General features: G+C 33.8%; 1 protein-coding gene and 1 pseudogene across 1 annotated transcript; one reads left to right on the plus strand and one right to left on the minus strand.

Annotated features, from left to right (window-relative positions):
- The first annotated feature begins 829 nt into the window (after positions 1 to 829).
- On the plus strand, positions 830 to 2,387 carry LOC147531989 (uncharacterized; annotated as a pseudogene).
- Positions 2,388 to 10,333: 7,946 nt separating this feature from the next.
- On the minus strand, positions 10,334 to 15,266 carry AL4 (alfin-like 4). Its single transcript, XM_086648279.1, has 5 exons — positions 14,885 to 15,266; positions 14,754 to 14,786; positions 13,487 to 13,715; positions 11,786 to 11,921; positions 10,334 to 10,928 (listed from the first exon to the last, which is right to left on the minus strand). The coding sequence occupies exons 1-5, from the start codon at positions 14,982 to 14,984 to the stop codon at positions 10,659 to 10,661; spliced, it is 768 nt and encodes a 255-aa protein (XP_086504405.1). The 5' UTR covers positions 14,985 to 15,266; the 3' UTR covers positions 10,334 to 10,658.
- Between the last annotated feature and the right edge of the window lie 1,631 nt (positions 15,267 to 16,897).

Here is a 16,897-nt window from a genome sequence, read left to right on the forward strand (position 1 = left end):
TCTTTATTGAAACCATTGAATTCGGAATATGGTAAAGTAGCTTTTGGATGAAGAACATCCCCTTTGATCGGTGTTGCAATGACTCTATTTTTTGTCAACAGAACTTGACGGATTCGAAAAATGACGTTATATAAAAATAAATAAGTACTTAAACACAAGATTTCGATTGCAAGTTATGAACAAAAGTGTCATGTTTAAACCTTACATCATGTGCAAGGAAAATTTAGAAAGTTCCAATATAAAAAAAAATACCTTGTGAAACGAGTATAAGCCACATTCTTAAAATTCGCTTCGGGCTTGCGAAATCTTAAGGTTGGCCATGCTCGTAAAGACTAAGATTCACTTACATTACAAAAAAAGCAAATCAACTTGTTTCTTGGGTGAGAAGGAAATGGACAGGACATTTTGAGTCTTCTTTTTTGCGAAGAGGAAAGAGTTAAGTAGTATACAATTTTGTGAAAACATGAGGGCTAAGCAGATGTTGGCCACAAATTGGGGACCAAATGTGAATTTTGGCCTATGTCCTTTGCACCCTAATAATGAAGGTCATATTGACACATTTTATAAGTGGGTCAAAAAATTATCACTCTAAATTAATGGAAATGTGTAAACAAGCAAATTGGAAAGAAAAAAAACCAGGTACTACCAAAACAAGACGAATCCGACGGTTACAAATTCCCATTTGTGCAGCCGATCTTACTTACCTGTTGATCCAGCGGGATTAGAAACTTCACCGGCACGTGTCCATCAACTAAATCCCATTACTATTACTACTATAAATAAGAAACCAATCTTTCTCGAACGTTACAAAGATGATAGATCATCTCTCTCTCTAGAAAGTCACTCACTCTGGATCTCCAGACACTTTCTCTCTCTAGTTCTCTAACCTTCTTCTCTTTTATCTTTCATTAAATTCATAAACACCACTTAGGTTTAATGACAAGATCTGCTCTCAGGTAAGAATCATGATCACTGTGTCTCTCTATGAGTAAATTTTGATCTAATTGATCCAATCAAACAACTTCTTGAGAAGAAGAAGAAGAAGAAAAATCTTTTTCTCTTTATCTGTGATTGTGTATATTATGTATAAATCATAATTGTACATTTTGAGATCTTGGATTTTGGTTTTGAATAGTTTGTTTTTGTGAGTTCTTTACTATTAATTTGAAGAAGAAATTTAGGTAAAAGAAATCAGATTAGGTTTTCTAGTTAGATCTGAAATTTGTGAAAGAAAGTGGATAAAAATGAGTTTAAGAGTAGCAAATGAAGATTCAACCCCAGAAATCCATTTACCAGCTGACATTGACTGGAAAATGCTTGATAAATCAAAGTTTTTCTTTCTTGGAGCTGCACTTTTCTCAGGTGTATCAGCTGTTCTTTATCCAGTTGTTGTTCTAAAAACTCGTCAACAAATTTGTCAAAATCAAGTTTCATCAATCAAAACTGCTTTCACCATTGTTAAATTCGAAGGTTTTCGAGGTCTTTATAGAGGATTTGGAACTTCATTAATGGGAACAATTCCAGCTAGAGCACTTTATATGACAGCTTTAGAGATAACAAAGAGTAATGTGGGTTCATTTACATTAAAATTAGGGTTTCCAGAACCAACAGCAACAGCTTTAGCAAATGCATCAGCTGGATTAAGTGCAGCAATGGCAGCTCAACTTGTTTGGACACCAATTGATGTTGTTACTCAAAGATTAATGGTTCAAACTAATAATATGAGTAATAATAATGGTATCATCAACAAAAACCCTAATAGTTTTTCATCATGTAAATACAAAGGCGGAATAGATGCTTTTACGAGAATTCTAAAATCCGATGGAATTCGTGGTTTATTCTAGAAGATTCGGAATGTCGATATTAACTTATGCACCATCAAATGCTGTTTGGTGGGCATCATATTCAATTTCACAAAGAATAATTTGGGGAGGATATAGGAGTAGTAGTTGGCATCTCTGGAACAAAGAAAAAGAGTACCCCATTAATGGCAACAAGGGTTTAGTTCCAGATTCGAAAACAGTAATGGGTGTTCAAGGATTAAGTGCAGCAATGGCAGGTGGGTTTTCAGCTTTAATAACAATGCCATTTGATACAATTAAAACAAGATTACAAGTATTAGATGGAGAAGGAAGAAGAACATTAACAACAAGAGAAACAGTTAAGAATTTAGTTAAAGAAGGTGGTTGGTCAGCTTGTTATAGAGGATTAGGTCCTCGTTGGGCTTCAATGTCTTTCTCTGCAACTACTATGATTACTACTTATGAATTACTTAAAAAACTCTCAGCTAAAAATCAACATGATGATCAGACTAGTTTCTTATCACCATAAAATGGTGATCATTGTTAAATTTCAACACTTTCAATGAAATTTTTGTTTGATTTGTATGCATTTATCTTTTATAATTTTTTAAATTCAATTTGTGGACGCAATCTTCGACAAAAAAAAGAAAAAGTTTGTGGGCGCAAGCTCGGTTCGCCAATGCAAGATGCATTTGCAAAATTATGCAAACTTCGTTTGTAAGTTAAGGTAGAGATAGGAAGATCGGAGATCAAATGAAAAAAAACTTTAGAAGGAATATCGACTCTTCTGGTACCATAGCTGGGATCTGCCTTCTCTTCTGGTACCATAGCTGGGATCCGCCTTCAATTGATGTTCTTACGATCATATCTTCTTCTACATATTTCAATAATAAATCGATGAAGTTGGCATTTTATAATCATCGCTAACTTGAGACCAGTCATTCTTTATCTTCTTATCAAAATCATATATTAATACTATGTCCACTATCAGTTGGTTTAGTGGTTTGATACCCACTCCACATATCAGAAATTCTAAGTGCCATTTCCATGGAAGTCTAGGTCCACAATTTAATGAATTTGGATATAAATAAGATAAAATTAAGAATAAATGAACACTCATGTTTCGAAGGAAGCCCCTAAAGATCTTTCTTTCTTTATATGCCCTTAGAGTTTAAGACGTCTTTGAGGTAGTAGTATTATAGATTATATTCATAATGTGTCATTACTATGTAACGATTCTTTGAATAGGAAAGATGAAAAATTATGTAAGTAAACTAGAAAAGAAATGCCTTAGGAATTATCTTTCTTGTATAATATTTGTTAAGAAAACATAATGATTCTTTTTTAAAGATCAATTGGGAACCTTTTGCATTTCCTTGATAATTATCATTCTTAAACACTACTCTAAAGTCTAAAAAATATAAAATAGTACAAAAAATTTCACTGCATTTATAGGTGAACATGTTTTGTAGCCAATCAAGATATAAATAGATCTCATAAAAAAAAAAAAGATATAAATAGGAATTATTTTTGAAAAAGAAATAACAAATTCAAAAACAAGGGGCTAAAGAATGAAAACCATATGCTCCCCAAATAATAAAGTATGGATCTGAACAAAAGGATAAAGGAAATGTAGATGATAAACAGAAACCGTTCTGAATAGTGACAGAATACATTTGTTTCTGTGAGCAATTATAGATGACCCAATCCATGGGCAAAATAAAACAGTGGGCATTTGCCCCCTCAAAACTGTCTGCTGAATTGGAGATGACCTAAAATAATTTGGGTTACTATTGGCTCTTAAAAAACGACCGACTCCTCTGATCGACCCCATAACCGTGATCAACTTCAAAAATAACCTCCTAAACTATTGTTTTGTCTACTTCTTCGTTAGACACTAATGACAACGGCTTAATCGCAGATTTTACCTTTCTGAAATTACATCATTCGGAGGTCATATTTATGATCCCTAAACCTGTCATTTCTAATAAATTGTTTTTGTCATTTTTCTTTCTTTATGTTTTGTTCTTGGAGACTTTAGCGATACCTCTCACCACTAATATCTAATTAGAATTATTCTGTTTTTAATTAAATATTAGTGAAATTTTCTCTTTTTGCAAGTAAAAGTACGAAAATAGTCTTACATTTATTATATATCTTTTTCTTCTCATAACAGTACGACTGACTGTAACTTCGATCCTGCTATTAATTTTTCTATCTAATTTGTAAGTTCAAGGCTCACATGCACTTTAACTTCGGATATGCCACAAATTTTTCTATCTAATTTGTACGTTCAATTAATAATTTATCTTCTAACTTTTTAATTTTTCGTTCAATTTTTTATTTCAGTTTTCATTGTATTCTTTGAATTTATACAAGTTATAATTAATAGAAAGAACAATAGATATCAAGAAGTCTTCTCAAATCGGTTACACTAGGAAATGTCAATTTTAACGTAAAACAAATAACAATTGAGAAATTAATTTTTTTTCCTTAAAATCCTATGATTCTTATTTCAAATTGTTGTAATTTATTAATTTTAAATTTTCGATAAATGTTGTTGGTAAGGTAGAAATTAGATGGATAAGAGAGAAAAAAAAATAGGTATGAGAAATGAAGATTCGTCAGTGGAGCATAACATCGAAGAAGTATGAGAGATTGGAGAAGAAAGATAAAAAATAATAAGGATAAGTATTTTTGTATTTTTAAGTGCAAAAAAAGAAGTTTCACTAATGTCCAATTAAAAAAAAAAAGTATAAGTAATAAGACATTAGGGGTGAGGGGATATTGCAAAATTTCCCTTTTTTCTTTCTTCTTTCAGTAATGTTGTTTAGCATGACACTTGAGTAGCGATCCTATAAGAAATTGACGTGTGGCAGCCCAAGAGAAACATGTGAAGTCTGAAGAAATAATGTTGAATCTTCACTGTTAGTCCCAAGTTATCCCGTGTTTCACTTTTAGTCCTTCCAGAAACTGATCTGGGTCGTTGATCCTTTAAACGATACAGACTATACCAACATCACTACTAATTAAACCCCAAGATTAGTGAAACACGGATAGTTCTTTCGAATGCATTAAAGAGTTAAACATACAATTTAAAACATTTACGAAGATAGGCATGAGTTGAACATTCAAAATCAATTTAAGTATAAATCACCAAAAAAAATTGTCAAAATCATTCCATAAACACCTTACTGCGAGCACATTGGACACTCTTTCATCCTCTTCATATGACTATTGCTTGAACTTGGTACATAAGGATCATCTATTCCTTGATGTTCACATCATGCCTTGGTGTTTCTTTCCGTTCGCCGAACTCCATGTTTATCGTTTGAGTTACTTCCCCGACGGGAACACATGCTCCAGTCCCTCGAACAAATCTAGAGTCGAAGAGTCAGGAAATTCCACATTGAAATGTATGTATAACTTTCTCCTCATGAATGACCTCTAGCACATCGATATTCCTCATCATTTAACGCCTTGGAGTCATTAATACACAATTGAACGCAATAGCTTCCTTCTGTTGTCTCCAAAGAAGTGGCCAATACTACCATCAACACCAACATCATAGCCTATTCATCTCCTAGTCTTTTCACTTTCTAGAAATAGTTTTGGTGGCCAAGAACGTTTTGATAATGATGATTCTGTTAGTATTGATCTTCTGATAAATCTAATTTGTAAGAACAAAACCCTAAACAGAAAAATAAAAATTAAAGCTAATGAAACCATAATTTCCATATAAGATACAAATCAGACTTACCAACTCTTGTTCTTCAACATCTTTAAAGTACTCCTACATTCCCACAAATTTGTGTTTTTTTCCCTTTGGACAAATTGTAAGGAAAAATTTAAGAGAGAAGAAGTTACATATTATAGGTGAAGCAGAGAAAGAAACAAATCGATTTTAGTGAGAGAGAAGGAGAACAAGACAATTGATTTGAGCAAGGGAGCTAAAGAAAGAGCGAGAAGAGGGAATACTCTCGAAGGAGAAAGAGAGGAAAAACAAAGTGTGTGAAAGGGAAAAGAGTTGATTTGTGGGAAGATGGTGATTTTGAAAAAGGCATATTCCAAAAGATAATTCTTTTGCTTTCACTCTGTAAGTTAAAACGTCGGATTGTTTGTCTCGTAACTTTCAACTATTACATTTTGAGACAACAAAGCTGGACCATCTGATATAAACTTGTGAGGACAGATTAGACCCTTGGGAGGAGAGGAAGATATACTCTCCTCGTCAACAACCCTTGGTTGCAGTGGTAAGAGGTATAGTCTTCCATCCTAGAGGTCAAGGGTTCGAGACACACTGAACAATTCAAAAAAAAAAAAGATATACCCTCCTCCGTTATTATAGGGTCCGTGGGTATATAGACCAAAATAATGTTCAAAAAAGGTTTATGATTCAATCTTCCCAAAATATGGATATTTAGTCCTTTTACATTATGGACATAATAACCCGTTCTTTATGAAATAACTACTGTCCATGTCCCTCCTACAAAAATCGCGGGATTTTTAATTTTCCAGGGTAAATTTGGAAACTACATCTAATGTGGGCGTGATTTGGGGGATTTAAAGCAGCTAACGTATAAATCCGAAATTGATTTTTCTCTCTCTAATAACCGTCTTGGAAAGCAAATCTATTTTCAAATCGATTCAAAACAAAAATCTTAACCAAATCAGTTTTCTCTCTCTTTACAGATTTAGAAACCAAATCAATGTTCTCTCTCTTACTATGTAATTTTTTTTTATTCAAATCAATTTTCTCTCACTTAACTTTCAGATTTGGAATAGAATATTTTCTTGAATCAATTAAGCGTGATTTGGGGATTAATATAAAAAAACATATATATCACTTTCTCTCACTTAACTTTCAGATTTAGAAATAGTAAATTTTTTTGTGAACGTTACAGCAGCATTTATTTTAGTTTTTACTCATACATAAATACACATCGAATACAAATTATGAAATAAATACGTAAATTATGTGTTATTTATGACGAGGAAACCATCATTTGTCATGTATACAACGTAATTTATCAAACGTATGTGGGTCATGTTCAATAAATTACACATAATTTCTTTTACATTACACATCGTTTACATTCTGTTAGATTGAAAATGAGATCTGAAGAACAAATGTGAATATCATTAAGCTTAAACAACAATCTAAAGATATATGATATGATGATTGATTGCAATAATAACATACTCGATTTGAATGATTCAGAAAAGAAAATAAACATCAAACATTCGAAAAATAATGAATTAGTAAACAAAATTTTGAAACTTTCACTCAAAATCATATATGATCAACTTTAGAGAGAGAGAGAATCTGTTATAATAAACTCAAACAGAATATAAAAACTTATAAAACAGACGAAAATTGACTTCAATAATGTGTTTTACCTGATTAACGATGAAGAAGATGATTTCAGCAGCTCTAATGAATATGAAACAATGATTCTGATTTAATGGACGATTTCCAGAAGATTAAGATGTAGAGAGAGAATGAAAAGCATTATTTTGGTTTCGGTCACAGATTTATAATGAATATCACAGTTTTTTTTGTTTAGAAACGTGATTGGAGAGAGAAATTGAGAGATATAAATGGAAAAGATATTTGGTGAATTAGAAGATAAATGTGTTTTTATATTTAAGGAAGGTTAGTTTAGGTATTAAGATTTATCAAGTATTCTAGGGATTTGTGTTCTCTCTCTAGATGTACCAAATGGACTAGATGTCTATTTGTATTAATAATTTGGTTTTTAAACCCTTTATGGGATTAGAGAGGATTAAAAGTGTTGTTAGGGGCTGTTTTTTGGGCCATATACCAAAAAATTCCTTATTATATAGATCTATTTTTTGAGATAAACCAGAATTTCATTCATACGATGGAATACAATCCAACACATTACATGGTTTTGCGAGTTTTGATTCCTTTGAGTACAACATCGATTTATTAAAGTAAATAACAACATGAAACTTACAAAAGTAAAGACAACATGAAGGAAAATGAGTACAATATTCCTAAAATAAAAAAAAGACCTTAGAGGTCACAAATTAAAGATTCTAAAGATCACGAAAGAGACCATAAAGGTCGTGAACATTATTATACTAAACTAAAAAGGATGAACCAAGTAGAGACGAAAAACGACTACATCAAGAACACCACCAAATTTCTCAAAGGAGAATTATAAATGTCACCAAAATCAATACATTTGATTTTAAAGATAAAGATTGAGTAATTTCATAACTTTTACCTTCTTGAGTGAATCTTCATTTTAAAAATCAATCATTGTTGCATGATGCTCATCTCTCTTTCCTTTCCTTAAGGCATCTTCAATTTGGTGAAATAGAAGAAAAGAACCCCATGAAGATCCAATAACCGCCATCATACAAACTACCTGTTTCCCTCCTTCCTCATCACTAAAAGACGAAGAAAGATGTAAAAAAACAAAAGAAAAACTAAATTAATAGTACTAACATAGGAGACTCTCCTTCAAAAGTGAAGGAGAGTCCGCCGAAAATCAACGATCTCTGCAAAAAACAGGTTTAGAGAGAGAAAGGAGGAAAGTTGAGAGAAAAGAAGGAAGTTGAGAGGAAAAAAGTTCTTATTATATAGTAGATTTTAATAAGTTCAACAAAAAAAAAAAGTAGATTTTAATATATAGGATATCGTAGTTTATCACGTTCGTGTTATGACACTCAAATTTCACTGAAAGTTGTTGATTACAACAATTCGTTTCTTTTTCATAATTGGTAAGAAAGCAAAAAATTGTCGTAATTTTTAAGTTTCTTAAATAATTCTTATTTAGTCTGCCACAAAATTCTAAAAAATTAAGAACATAAAACAGTTTCAACATGTAATTTTTTATTTTTTTTCTAAAAACTTGGTCAATTATATATTTAACTATATCGAAACAGTTCGACCCAAAAAAAACCGAAACAACCTAATAGATTTTTATAGATTTTTTAAAAGTTAATGAAAGAATCTCAATTTCTAAGTTGGCTTTAGGCTCCCACAAATCTAGAGCCGGCCTTGCCTCTACACGTGGGACGATCTTGGTTTGATGTGTATTTCAAACTCACGTTACACACGATTGACAAAAGGAATAGGGATTAAAGGAATAATTAAAGAAAGAGATACTATAAGCGTGCAAGAACGTGCCCAACTCATAGGATAAGTATGAATAGCCGTGGTCTATTTATATATTATTGAATTAAAACAAAATCTTAGCTATCTTTCCGCTTTCCCCACAGTTTTGGTTCGTCAGGACCACCTACAGACTACCTCTCGCTCTAAAATTCTCCTTCAATTCTGGATAAGATTGTTATTTTGGAGGCATGTGAGACGCCAGAGTGCTTATTCATTACCCAGAAATTCTTTAGGTTGTACAAAAGTTTGGGTTAGAATTTATTTATTTTATCATCCGAACGTCTCCAATTCTTCTTTTCTTTGTCAGAAAAAGTCGTCACCAAACTTCCATCGTGGAGGTCTTTTTTTTTTTTTTTTTTCTTTTTCTTTTTCTTGTTTTTTCCTTCTTCTTATCCTCCGACTACCATCATAGGCCGACACCAATACACCACCACTACTTGCATGAACCACCATGACCACTTCCGATTCTCTCTCCTCCTCCTCATCCTCCTCTTCATCTCTCTCTAGTTCCCTTTCGCTCACAAGAACCCTAGCGAAAGGGAACCGTCGTCATTGTGAAGGAATTTTAAATCGGATTTCGTCCGTAATGAGGAAGGGTTTTCTGCTAACCCTTTGTGAAGATGAATGTTCCCCTTTCCATGTTGTTGTTTCTATTGAATTTAATCTCATCGCATCACATTAGGCCAATGGTGATGGTAGTGGAAGGAGGTGAGAAAGAAGATTAGACAAAAAAGTTTATGTTTAACATACAACATTATCTCTGATTGAAGAATGATAGACAAACAAACACGAAGAAAGTCAACAAATTACAGGTAGCTTACCACCATCAAACAGAACGACTGAGAAGCCTACCAACAAATAAAGTTCTCCAACTGACCCATTCCAAGTCGAGATATAGCAATTTGGGCATTCTGATTTCCCTGACTGCAGGTTCTAACAGAAGATCGGTATAATGGACTTCCCGTCATAAGATCTACTGCGTCTAACCAGTCAGTACTTAGATGAGATATTCAGCTAACATTAAACAGTACAAAGTAGTATCTATGTCTTCTTTCTTTCATCGAAATACCAGACACATTGTTTATGATTTAGTCATCATCAATGGCAGCTAAGACGATGATATACACATGGTGAAGGGTTTTTCTTGGCGTGGATTAGCCTTCAGCAAACCCAAGAAACTGCACCTCCCCAGCCTAAGCGTCAAAGTTGAAACCCACCCGAAAGACCTAGCTAATGTTCATGGCAATAAATTATCTCATAACTCAAGTCCTTGAAGGTCTTCCTAAGCAATGTGGTATTAACTGTTATTACACACTTCTTTGATGTTCCCATCAAGAACATACATAGTGAAACATCTCTAAAAAGTAATAGCAATCAATCGGAAACAAATCATGCAATTGAGAATCGAATTGTCAAGCAAATTACATAAGACTAAGATGAGATTTTAGGTTAAGAAAAATTTAGGTGGTTCATCATTACTCTAAGTTAAAGAAAAATAAACATGATTCCCTACTTTAAATTCATAGTACTCAGACAATTGTTTCGAATAAGATAATGAGTATACTAATCAAGACTGGGATTCCCAAACCGAACTTTCTCGCTCACCAACTTAAGGAATCATGGATAGAACGGATGAAACTGACTGACTAACCTGTTGGCACAATTCTCTAAGGATGTAAGAAGATGGAAACCTGGCTAGAGAATCATCAAGGCCGTGCTCTTTTGTTGCTGCAAGATGGACATTTGTACTGTTTGATGTGCTCAGCTCTTGCTGGAGTTATCTTCACACACTTCCCATGGAACCATTTCTCACAGATGTCACAGCAGATCCAGAACTCATCTGTGTCGTAGTTCTCCCCACATGCTCCACATAAAGTATCTCCATGTTCGTCTTCATCTTCATCATCCACTTCTTCTTCGTCATCCTTGGCTTGCATTGGCTTTGAATACTTTCCTTGAGATTCAGATACCCTTTGCTTTTTGTTGCAAGCACGCACAAATAACAAATGCAAATCAAACTAGTTAATACAATGATTTGACAAGTAATAAATGGAAAAGCCAAGCAAGTGAAGACAAAATCATATTATTAACATTGACTGAGTTAAAAAAAAAAGACCAACAAGCTAACCGAAATAAGAAATGACAATCCAAGTGATGTATTAGTATCGGTTGGGTGAAAATTGTGTGTTGTTAATCTTACTTTGTCGTTTGTGTCTAAAACCTAAACCATTTTCAAGTTTCAAACCCTGAGAACAGTTCAGTGACTTAAAAATGCACCAATTTTGTGGAAACATAACCAGAGTCCTGACTCCATTTCTGGAAAAGGCCGTGTAAGAACCAACAACACTGTAGTTTCTCCAGATTTAGAGTTCAACCCTAATACGAATAGAGAAGATGCTTCCATTGTTAAGAAAAGTATCTACTCCCAGGATCCAGATGGTTGGCCTTCAGATTTCATGCAGTAATCAGCAGTATGAAGCTCAAGAACCACTCGATGTCTCGACGAGGGATAATACCAGGGAGTGACATTAAGGTCAGGTTGGAATTCACATAGTAGAGAATATGCTGTTAATTGGACATCAGTTTGTAGTGCTTATAGATTGGACTAATGGTTGGTTGACGCTACTCAAGGGAACAAGACAACTTAAACAATTATGAACGGCTATTATCATCCCAATAACCCTTTTGGCGTGTGTTATTTATCGAGCACTATAGCATATTAGCATGAGAAGAAATCAAATGGAGAAAAGACAGATAACTAGGCTAAGCTAACAAAAACTCCAATCAAGAACTCAAATACAGTAAAGACACCAAAATAGTGTAACATTTTTACCACTTTTGACTGCGGCTTGGATTTGTTGCTGCTGTGATTTGAAACAGTAGTCTTCTCCTTCACTGGTTTCTTTACAGCACCAGAAACAATCTCAAATATCGTTGGAATATCATTTATCATATTAAAGAGGCGCTTCCTACATCAATGACATCAAACGCATTAGGTCATAGAGTTGATTCAAAAGGAAATCCATTTTTGGATGGTATATGCACATTAAATGAACTCCGCAAATCATAAATAGGATTACATGAAGAAATTTTCTCTAAAATGGAAGGATTTGAGTTAGTCTAACAGAAAAATAATCCATGTAAAAGAAGGTAAGTTAACTTGTACATGGCAGCCTCAAATAGGTCGACTCCAGCTCAAATAACGCACTCTAAAATCATGACTCCATCAAAATAAGCAAAAACCAACTCACCTGTAAACAATTTCTCAATAGAAATCAGGTTTTACTAACTTTTGTAATTCTAGCTCAGGGACATTTCAGATTCCATCTTTTTCAGTATAGAACAATCCAAACAGCACTTATAAAAACGTTTCTGAGCTTCACGACAGTCTACTTTGATAAGACGAGGAGTCGCCTCAATATGCAAATCAATTTGGATTTTGGAATAAGTATGTATCATTCAGAGAGAAGTACGAGGAGTTGCCTCAATGTGTAGAAGCCCATCACCCATGCTGCCTCTTGTAAGTTTTTCTTACTAATTCCAATTATTGAAACCAAAAAGCAGAAATATCATTCACACAGAAGTAAACAACACGTATTTTGCTACTTCGCTACAATGTTTTTGAAAGAAAATTTGCTATGGAAATTTTAAATAGCAAGCGTCAACAAACAAAAACCAAGTATCCTCTACAAGGTTCAAAATATTTGTACGTTCTCACTGACCACAGAAAGATATGGATGACTGACAAGTAATATTTGACCTTTAATCAGACCTCAAGGCATATGCCCTGACCTTTTCTAAAAATTTAAACCTTGAGATCAACTACTGAGTTTTTTTGACATGCCTCTTACTCAAGGTTTTTCAAGCTTGACTCCTCCTTGCAACAGTGTCAGATCTTTCAGTCATCCTTAACGTAGAATCAAGTGTTGACATGGCACAACCATGAACAGATTACAGACTAATGGGGCTTCACACTATTTGGCTAATCGGCCTAGATTGTTTGCTACAATTAGCTCAGTACAGGCACACACAATCCAGTGTCAAAGTCCGAAATCGGCCAAGCTTCTATGTCATTACATTTACTAGTACCAAATAGGATGGTTTTGGATTTTAACCGTTTTATCCATAAAAACATTAACAACATGGATAAACAGTTAATGTGGTTACTTTAGCAACAAAAAAAACAGTTAATGTAGTTCAGTTGCGATAAATTGGAAAGTTAAACTATATGCCACGTTTCACGAACAACCATCAGTAGGTGAAAAATGTCTTAGACATACTTGCTCCTTCTGTAAGCAAACATTCACAAACAACTAATAAATGCTTTTCTAGGGACACGACAAATTAATGACCGGAGTGCAGATGCACACCTTCTGGGACCACATTGAACTGTTGCCACGACTAACATGATAATTTATTGCATTAACAGCCTGCTAAAACAACCAAATACCATGACGCGCAAAAGCGTATGCTGTTCTACATATCTAGCAGGTGTAGCCGTTAGAATTAAACGATTTGAGAAAAACCGACACACCTGTCATTTTTATCAAATCCAAATCTAGCACCAAAGTAGAAGGCCACAGCGAGTAGCCATGCATCACTGTGAACTGCCACCAGAGATAACCAATCCTTTTCTTGCATTCCATCTCTGGCAAAGTTAATTCCTAATGCGGGCTCCGGGAGCTCTGGAGGGACCTCTTCAGCAGGTAAATTAACCTCCCATTGTTCATTGGGAAATCCGTACAAGCACAAGTTTTCCTTCTCTGCATAACAAAGTTTAATTATAAACCTTCACATTTTAGCAAGTTGACCACAAAAAGAAGCTAAGCAACGAAACAGGAAATTAGAAGAAAATGTCAAATAAGAACACGTTGATTGATATTAGCTAAAGTAGAAAAGGGAATGTGAAAAAACCATAATATCATACACGTAAACAATTCCTTTGGGTTAGTAATTGGTACTCATCAGTCAAAATACAAAATGCAAACCGTAGGTCAGAGTTGAAGATATAATACTACTTTAACTCCGTGAATAGATTGTTTGATGGAATTTGTTGTACGTGATGTGTTATTCAATAATGCAGTACATCCAAATAAGAAAATAGCAAAAGACGCAGATTGTAGAAGATGTTTGAAGTATGATCTTCACAGAATAAGTTATAGCAATCAATGATATATACTCATGGTATATATACGACATATTTTCTCACTATACCCAATCAATTGCTTAAAGAGGTAGTTAGATTCTAAATCCGGACAGAAAAACTTCTCAATGTGGTTGATAGTGATTATCGGAGATTGCTCGAGAAAGCCACTTGCTTTCACAAATCCATAAGAGACTGAACCAAGTAACAAAAGCTTCTGGTATTTATGATAAACAAAATCACTAAAATCTATTCTTTAACGGTTTCTTGTGGCCTTAGAGATTTCACATTTGATTAGGTTTTGTCAACTAGATACCCTAACCTATAAAAAAAATTCCTAACCACATTTCAAAACTGAATAAAGTGAACAAAAAGTAAAAAGAAATTATCAAAATCTTATTATCAGAACCCTAGCAAAAATTGGGAGAGCAAAGAAAGAGAGGATTACAGACAAATAGCAGAAATTTGGGGAACCGAATAGTCCAAGATGAAGAAATACCTTGAGCAAAACTAACCCTAATCCGAAAATAAAACCAACATTCTAAGTTTAAACACCAATTACAACGAGAACCATTAAAGCATGCAAATTCAACGAACATGAATGAATTAAGAAAGAGCAGAAGATTGTTGAAAGACAAAATGAAACATTAAATCTTACCGGGGTCACACTGCTGATAAAATTCTGAAACATCTACAAAATCAAAACCAAAAAACAACATTAAAACCTAATTTTAAAAAACTGGGAAAAAAAGAAAAGAAAGAAGAATCAAGTCGTTTGAAAGAATTTACCAGAAGTAAGAGCCTTGATCATTCCGCTTCTTCGACCCTTAAAATCCCTAAAAACTTCTTCTACTGTTCTAGGGTTATATTGTCCGGCTCCTCCGTCCATGATTTCTCTCTGTCTCTCTGTGTCTAAAACTTGAAGAAGAGAAAAAAGAAGAAAAAAAAGGTTGAAATGAAGAAGAGGAGATAGGACAGAAAGGATAATAATGAGTTTTATCAGGGATATCTGACGGGATTTAAAAAGAGAAAGCAAATAAATCCCTCACTCATCAAGAGAGAGAGAGAGAGATCTATTTGGGAAGGAGGGAAAATGGAAAGAAGCAAAGAGCAAAATATTTGACTCCCCTTGGCCTAAAGGGTGTTTGATTTTTGCACTAAGCGGGCGGACAATTTTAGGTCTTTTGTTTTTTCACTTAATAAGTGAATATCACTTGTAAGTGGGGTCAAAGTAAGTGCAAAAAAGTAAGCTCCAAAGTGCTAAAAAAGACATTTCTACTTCTACCGAATATAATAATTACCAATGTAATTATAACTAAAAAGAAAATCTTAAATAATTGATAAGTAAAAAAAATCTTTTTTTGACTTTATCAACGACCATTTTCCTTCTTCACCTAAGGTCAAAATAGACAATTTCTCAATTTTATGACATTTACAATTAATATAAAAACAAAAATCAAGCACTTAGAAGTGATAGAAAACAAACGTCATATCACATACAAGTGATATCACTTACTAAGTGATTATCACTTAATAAGTGGTAGCACTTAGAAGTGCTAAAAAATCAAACACCCTCAGAGAAAAAAAAAAGAGAGTTTAATGTTGAAGGGGATTTAAAATGATATATTAAGGGCCTAGATTAACTGGACTTGAGACTCATCTACAAATCCGGAATGGAATTTTGAGTCCCAAAATGAACCGGTAGTTTACCACTATATAAAAAAATTAATATAATTAAATGAAATAAAGAGAAATATAGAAATACTATTGATCTAATGATTTCTTTCTCAAACTAAAGATAATAAATAGTACTCCATGAGAGAAGCGAGAGATGAATTACAAAAGAGAAATTATATCTAAAAGTGTAATCTATTTCATCAAAAAAAAAATCTAAAAGTGTAATCACCATAAATGAGTGATGGCGTATACATAGGAAAATGGAAGGTCGGGTGTTGAGAGGTTTTGAGGTGCTTATAGTTGGCACCTCTTTAGCTGACCAAACCGCCACCCTTCACTCCAAAGCTTTAAGGCGACAGAATTAAGCACATCTTTCTGAAGTTGTTTAACTCGCATTATCTCCAGAAGAAGAATGAGATTGATATTCAGAAGATTCAATCATATGAGAATTATGTTGACTTTGTGACTAAGTTTTTGCCTACTACAATGTTCAGAAACTAGTAGATGCATCGAAATGCGACGTGTGAATAATCTGACAATGTAAGACTATATCAGTCTATCTGATATTGATCAGGGGAGACTATTATCATATGGAGATTTTCGCATTGTTAGTACTGGATATCTACCCTCTATACTCTTTTTCCTTCGTCAAGTTTCTGTGTCAATTGGTTTTTCTGGTAAGGTTTTAACGAGACAGCATTTCGCGTATCCAGCACCACTCAGAAACTATTTTATTATATTTTTTTTCCCTTCATTGGAGCTTTGTCCCACTGGGTTTCTCTAATAAGGGTTTCAATGAAGCAATTGTTTCGAGTGGTGGTCATACCAAATCGAACTGTTAGACACATATGTGGCTCAAACGGTGAGTTGGTCATAAATTGGGGGCCAAAACAGAATTAACCCTTAATATATCTCTTACAAAATTACCCCTACCTGTCAGCATGCATTGATCCTTCTCCTTCTTTTCTCTTTTCTCTTTTCTCTCACTAACTTCTGTGCACGCCACCCGAAGTTGAATTTGAGTGAAAGGAGAAAACTACACAAATCATCCAACACATTCAATTAATTTTACTTTCTCGTTCTAGAAAATTATTCCCTCTGGTCCAAAATGAATGACCTAATTTG

The sequence above is a fragment of the Eschscholzia californica genome, unplaced genomic scaffold (assembly GCF_041429995.1).
Source record: "Eschscholzia californica isolate CP2 unplaced genomic scaffold, dmEscCali1.0.p SCAF_6, whole genome shotgun sequence".
NCBI classification, from domain to species: Eukaryota; Viridiplantae; Streptophyta; class Magnoliopsida; order Ranunculales; family Papaveraceae; genus Eschscholzia; species Eschscholzia californica.

Coding starts and splice junctions, on each gene's coding strand:
- AL4 (XM_086648279.1), bottom strand. CDS start 14,984: ATGGACGGAGGAGCCGGACAATATAACCCTAGAACAGTAGAAGAAGTT. Junction 14,787..14,884: donor GATCAAGGCTCTTACTTCTG/GTAAATTCTTTC, acceptor TTGATTTTGTAG/ATGTTTCAGAATTTTATCAG. Junction 13,716..14,753: donor TTATCAGCAGTGTGACCCCG/GTAAGATTTAAT, acceptor TTTGTTATGCAG/AGAAGGAAAACTTGTGCTTG.